The sequence below is a fragment of the Babylonia areolata genome, chromosome 9 (genome assembly GCF_041734735.1).
Source record: "Babylonia areolata isolate BAREFJ2019XMU chromosome 9, ASM4173473v1, whole genome shotgun sequence".
Lineage (NCBI taxonomy): Eukaryota > Metazoa > Mollusca > Gastropoda > Neogastropoda > Buccinidae > Babylonia > Babylonia areolata.
Genome location: NC_134884.1, coordinates 27,572,062 through 27,579,248, shown reverse-complemented (window position 1 = coordinate 27,579,248; position 7,187 = coordinate 27,572,062). Strand labels below are relative to the sequence as shown.

General features: G+C 39.7%; 1 protein-coding gene across 1 annotated transcript in view; it reads left to right on the top strand.

Moving 5' to 3' along the window:
* Positions 1-3,536, top strand: part of LOC143285607 (mannosylglucosyl-3-phosphoglycerate phosphatase-like) — a 24,181-nt gene extending 20,645 nt beyond the window's left edge. Inside the window, exons 12-14 of the mRNA XM_076593004.1 lie at positions 288-416; positions 2,722-2,870; positions 3,426-3,536. Of these exons, the coding sequence (XP_076449119.1) occupies positions 288-416; positions 2,722-2,870; positions 3,426-3,536 (389 nt within the window). The remainder of the gene's footprint in view (positions 1-287; positions 417-2,721; positions 2,871-3,425) is intronic.
* Positions 3,537-7,187: the final 3,651 nt, after the last annotated feature.

Sequence of the window (7,187 nt, the reverse complement as noted above, 5' to 3'; positions counted from 1 at the left end):
AGCCTAGATTGTACTATGGCAGTGGTGTTGTGTCATGTTTAAGTGTGGTAGACGGTTCATATGTTTGAATGTTTGTGCAGCGTTGTGTTTAAGTTCATAGAGTGTTTGATGATGTACATGTTTTTGTTGTGTCTTTTGTTTGTTTGTTGTGTCATTGCACAATTGCACATGAATCCAACTTGAAGTTCATGTTGTCTATGTATGTGTGCATGTCCAATTATGTGTGATGTGTGTACATGTGCAGTGCATGGTCACAGTGTGCTGATGTGTTGTTGACGTGCACGCAGCAGTGCTGGTGTCCATGTGTGATCGTGTGAGTCGTCAGTGTCTGAAGAGATCGGCCAGAGTGATTGTGCATGTCATGGTGTCTGTGCAGTTTGATGACGTCATTGTGAATGAGCTGTGCACATGTCTGAGTGTGCATGAGCTGTGTCATGTATGCATGTACATGTCTGACTTGAGATGAACAAGTCTGTTGATGAGATTGCACAAGTCTGTCTGACTTGCTGCACACAAGTCATGTCTGACCATGAGCATCACAAGTCATGTCTGACCATGAGCATCACAACATGTCTGACCATGAGCATCACAACATGTCTGACCATGAGCATCACAACATGTCTGACCATGAGCATCGCAACAAGTCATGTCTGACCATGAGCATTGCAGCAAGTCATGTCTGACCATGAGCATTGCAGCAAGTCATGCCTGACCATGAGCATTGCAGCAAGTCATGTCTGACCATGAGCATTGCAACAAGTCATGTCTGACCATGAGCATCGCAACAAGTCATGTCTGACAATGAGCATTGCAACAAGTCATGTCTGACCATGAGCATTGCAACAAGTCATGTCTGACCATGAGCATTGCAACAAGTCATGTCTGACCATGAACATCGCAACAAGTCATACCTGACCATGAGCATTGCAACAAGTCATGTCTGACAATGAGCATTGCAACAAGTCATGTCTGACCATGAACATCGCAACAAGTCATACCTGACCATGAGCATTGCAACAAGTCATGTCTGACAATGAGCATTGCAACAAGTCATGTCTGGCCATGAGCATGGCAACAAGTCATGTCTGACCGTGAGCATGGCAACAAGTCATGTCTGACCATGAGCATCGCAACAGTAGTGAGTGTCACTTCTGTTACAGTTCAGGTTTGTATGACAGTTGACGGGCACAGTAGTCAAGTGGTTAAAGCATTTCACTTTCAATCTGAGGGTTCGGGGTGCAAATCTCAGTAATGGCGCCTGGTGGGTGAAAGGATGGAGATTTTTCCGATCTCCGAAGTCAACATATGTGCAAACCTGCTAGTGCCTGAACCCCCTTCGTGTGTATATGCACCCAGTAGATCAAATACGCACATTAAAGATCCTGTAATCCATGTCAGTGTTTGGTGGATTATGGAAACAAGAACATACCCAGCATGCACACCCCCAAAAACGAAGTATGGCTTCTTTCATGGCGGGGTAAAACCGGTCATACACGTAAAAGCCCACTTGTGTAATGTACGAGTGAACGTGGAAGTTGCAACCCACGAACGAAGAAGAAGAAGAAGTATGATGGTCAGGCATGTCCGTCTATGACCTTCACAACAGCTGTGAGTTGTCAGTTCTGTTACAGTTCAGTTTTGTACAACAGTCAGTGAGTGTCAATTCTGTTACATTTCTGTTTTGTATTATGGTCAGTCATGTTCAACCATGACCATCACAAAAGCAAATGAGGCAACTGCTTGTTCAGGAATATTTGGGCTAGAGTTTGATTATAGTGGAGAGTGTCTTGCTCAAGTCACATCTCCACTCTCTCAGCCAAGAGGGCTTTAGGACAGTCGGCGTTGGGATGGTCCCCAAAGGCCAACTATAGTCCCCACACAATCAGAAAGAAGGTGAGGGACAGTATTGATGTGATGAACAGGTAACTGCTCCAGGTAGACATCACTGATGTTCTGCCAGTTTTTTTGTTTTTTTTTTGAGAAAATGTCAGGATTCTTCCAGTCAAAATATTTTTTCTATCTCTCATTGTTTCATATATTTGTTATATTTTATCTTGTTTTACTCTTTTCAGAATGTTGATATCTATCTGTCTATCTATCTATCTGTCTATCCATCTATCTGTCTGTCTGTCTATAAATTTTTTCTTTTAGATTAAAATGGTTAACTGGTGAATTGTTCTTATATTTCCAGAGATGCCAACTGTAATGATTTCGCTGTACTTTGTTAGGCTCGATCACAGTTTGTTTTGACGTTACGCCAACATCAAAATTGTTCTGTTGAATTCATTTTTGACTACATAGCATAGTCACATGCTTTCCTGTCATAACAGTACCCAGTAGCTGTAGACCTACCGACCACAAGGCCAGGGCAGTCACAACTAACCTTGGTCTCACGTGATGATGCTTAGATAATCACGTGCTTGTTTACATTGAAACAGCATTGAGTGGACTAGTCAGCTTAATCGTTTGCCTCAAACAAGAGAGAATGTGGCTAATTCAAGTGTTTGTATACCTTGCAGATAAAATGTACATTTGCTGATGTGGCTCAGAGTCCAAGTGTTGCTACCAAATTCAAAATGTTCCAACCAAATTTCCTGATTGTTCCTACAGACACAAGACAGGGGTTTGCATCTCTGTATTTCATATAATATATTGTGGTTTTTTTTAATAAATTTGATGTGATGTGAAGAATGTGTTACACAAGAAGTGCCCTGTGTCCAGGAAAGACCAACTGGTACGTCGACAGAGCCTGGATTACCCTGACAAGCCCCGCCGACTGGTTCGTCAGGAGAGCGTCCATGACGCAGAGACTGAGAGCTCCTTTCTGTGTCCCGCATGTCGAGGGACGCATCTTCATCACCTCAGATGAGGTATGCAGACATGTCTACCATCCAGGTGTATCCGGATTTGTCCCAGAAAAGAAAAAAAAAACAATGGTGTCCTGGAAATACTGATTTTTAACAGTGTGTCCCACATACTTGGACAATTTCGAAAATTAAGGCGTACCGACTTGACCAAGTTTGTTGACAAACGCTGAGCCTAAAATGCTAGTTGCACTGTCCACTGCTTCTCATTCACTGTCACCTCATGCCATGATGTTGAAAAAGAAAGACTTTGAAGTTGAATGCCCAGTGATGAATTCAAAGTTGCTTGAGTCTGTGGCATGAAACGTATTATTAATTGTCCCTGATTTTTCCTATGTTAGGTGCCACAGTGTCGTAAGCTCACAGGCACAGAGTGTGAATTGGTAAGTTTCTAGAACCTAGGACTATTAAGGAAAAAGATTCTAAGGACAAAGATTCTTGAGACTGTATGAATTAGACACACATCACCCCATTTTTTGTTTTCATGCTTTAAATTAGTTTAGGTGTTGTTTTTTCATGTTCAAGATCTTGTCAAGTGTTGTTGCAATCTTGTGTGTGCAGAGTGTGAAAGCCATGGCAGAAATCATTCCAGCCTCAGTCCTGCATCACAACCTCAGCATCATCCAGGAGTCAGCACTTCTAAGCAGCACCGAAAGTTTGGACAAAGTCTGAAAGGAGTTCTTCACCTTTATCTTCACCTGTCCCTTGATGTCTGCTGATGTTGTTTGGGCACCATTGAAGATATCGCCACCACTCTCCTCCACCTGCCTTTGTCCTTCACTGCTCTCTGGGATTCCACACGGTTCACGCCTGTTCATTGAAAGGAGCTAACATTTTATCGCTGTTGTTTTTTACATAGTCACATAATGTGCGTTTGTTAACAAACACATGGCAGATGTATGTATGGTTATGTTTGCATGTGTCTGTATGCATGTATGTATGGTTATGTTTGCATGTGTCTGTATGCATGTATGCATATTTCTATATATTTACATTATGTCAGCAAGTATACATGTATACACAGACTTGTTCAATGGTCACTCACATGTATACATGCGCACACATACATACACACAGAGATGCACAAATGCATGTGCAGAATCAAAGAAGAATTATATGGTACCTCGAAAACACAGAAACAGCTACTGACATATTGCCTATGGAAAAAAAAAAAAAACAAAAAAAAACAACAAAGAAAAACATTGTTCAATACTGGCTTGCAAAAGTACAGGAAATTAACTGGTGATGCACAGTGAAACACGCTTGGAGTTCAGTATCTCACGGAGGTCCAGCTATGGACTTTCTTCCCTGCACGACACAGGGAAGAGATTTTGAATACAATGTCAACAACCATTGAAACAGTGTTGCAGTGATCAGTGAAGTGCTCGTGTTTGATGAAAGGGGATAAAAGCAAAGAGGATTTTTTTTTTAATGGGTGGCCCTGGATTTTTTGTTACATACCTTCCAACAGCTGAGCAGCTGGAATGTCAGAGAGAGAGAAATATGTGACAAGGCTGTGGCAGCAGGAAGAGAACATGCTAGAGAATTTGATGGTCAGTTTACTCCTGCCTCTGTTGTCACTGGTTTTCCAAGGGAAAGAGAAACATAGTCATGAAGGAGAATGGTCAGGTCCACCTGCTGAGCTTCTGTGGAAAGAGTATGGTCACACGTGTAAGTTCCATCTGTGCATGTATGTAATAGTGCAGTCAGCTGTGAATTATACATTTGGAAAATTAAATATTGATGTTTTATTGCCATCAGAAACGAATTGTGCCATTGGAAATTTGAATATTGATGATTCATTGCCATTTTCTAGTTTATTGTGTGGAATATTCAGGTACTGGAAGACATTTATATATTAGTGTTTTATCTACATTGTTTAGGCACTTGTCTTCATGTTTACATTGTTTAGGCACTTGTCTTCAAATCATGTGTCGCAGACTGTTCTTAAGAAGTTCCTGTATATTTAGATAAAATACCAGAATTTAGGATAAAACCCTGCTTTCTGCCTTTGTGTGATAGCACCTGCCTAAGATAAAGGCAAGAACACAGAAAATTATTGTTTCAGTGTGTGCAGTACAACTATATTTTCCATCCTGTACAGAAGAATTGCACTTAATTTTGTCATGAAAATGTGAGGTACAGAGTCAAAGTGAAACTCCATAGACCTGAAAAACCGAACCTGTGAACTTTGCACTTGCAACAACCATTTTGTTATTGTGTAAATTCATAGATGCAAAATTCTCATGAACTTCACTGTGTAGCAAAACTTTTGACTTCTCTGGCAAATTTTAGGCAGTTCCCTTCTTGGCAGAAGCAGTGTTTGATGAGATACCCTCTTACAGGCCCATTACTAGAGCACATTGCTCCCTTGTTCGCCACGTGTATTTCTGGAAGAGATCTCAATCAAACACAGGCTTCTGGATCTGGCTGCTGCAAGCACCCAGCTTCAAAATGTTGACCCAAATTCAACGCTTCCTCTTTGCTTCACATTTCTTTTTTCCTGGCAACTTTGTGTTCAATATTATCTCATTTTTTACACGGAGCACTTGTAGTTGCTTTGATCGTACTGGTGCCATGATTTCAATCAAAACTGGTGGATAAATTCCATGTCTGTGGGTGGATGGCTCTTTTTCTTCACATGCGAATTTCCCATGAAGTATTCTCATGTGAAATTTGCATCTGTTTTTCATGTCTATGGAATTTCACCTTTATGTTTAAGGTTTGTTGAAACAGGAGATGCTTATATTTTTATAGTCAGTCGGATGTCTTTTTGTTTAAAAGTTTGTTCACTGAAAGCTGTGATACTTTATAACAGATGTTACTAAACGAACTGCTTTTGAGATGCTTTTTATTCAGAAGTACTTTTTGAAAATTTGATTTAAACTTATCATTGTGTGATACTGCAATGTTGTCAGTCAGATGTAAGGTACAAGACAGCTTTAACTAAATTTAAGGTTAATTACATTCCAACATGTTGCGCAGAAGTATGAAAAGTGGGTCGCAGGTGCAGATTTCTTCATGGTAAACTTCCCCCATGTCTGGATTCTTTTGCATTCCAGATGTGTGGTCAAGAAAGCAGGATGACGGCACATGGTTAGCTTTTATGTGATACTCCACATAAGTGCGAGCTTACGTCCCTTTGTTTTGGGCTGAAAAAAAGCAGCACAAACACACACACTCACACAAAGAGAGAGCCCAACAGGAAGGGACGTAACTGTGCAAAAATCTCAAAACCACCGCAATAAATGTCTCTTTGTATGTTGTTCTTTTGTTTATGCAGGTACCAAATCAACGAGAATTATCATGATGTTTCCACAGATTATTGGCCTTTGTTTTTGGCTTCAGTTTGTCAGTAATTGTCATCAGAGACAAAAAGCTGATAGGTTTGATTCCAATCCAGATAAACAAAAGTTCACAATTCACTCTGATGGACTGGCGAATTAATGTTTGTTGACTTCAACTGATTAAAAAACACCTTTTTTGTTTCTTTTCCTTTGCTGTCTTTTACTTTATGTCAGTTTTATTTTGCCTTGTCCCTATATATTGTTGTTTTTTAAATGACAAAGGTATCACTGCGTTACTCTTTTTTATTCAACAGTTATAGTCATTTTTCTGTGTTATTTTTTCCTCTAAAAACTTTCATATTGCTAAATGTTTTAACTTTAATGGGTTTTTTTTTTGTTTGCTGCCATTGCTGATATATTGCATTTATCTGAACTGTAATCTACAGTTATGTAATGCATAGATGTTCCTGAAAATCATTACTTTTTTATATGTCCATTTGTAAATTTTATTACGTTTTCTGGTTGGGCCAGAATCTGATAGCATGGTAAACATCAATTATCATGGTATTTTGGTTTGACGAGGTTTTGTTCATGCTAATGACTATGGTTTTTTGGTTTGAAAAGGTTTTGTCCATGTTAATGACCATAGCATTTTGGTTTGAAAAGGTTTTGTCCATGTTTAATGATCATGGTATTTTGATTTGAAATGGTTTTGTTCATGGTAATGACCATGGTATTTTGGTTGGAAAACAAGGTATTGTTCATGGCCATCATCGTACTATATGGGTGTGAAAATATGGCTTGGTTCAAGACAGACGCATTGTCCACTGACCGCTGCTGAAAGGAAGTTTTATTATATATTTCATCAAAGTTTTATCACTTCAGCCACTACTCTTTCAGTAATCACATAATCAGAACCTGTGTATTTTGTCTCCTTATTGTCTGCTCCAAATGTCAGCCATACATTTGTCCCATCTTTTATCACCCATGTTCTTTGACATCGTCTGCAGGTTTTGTTTTGGCAAACATGTGTAAA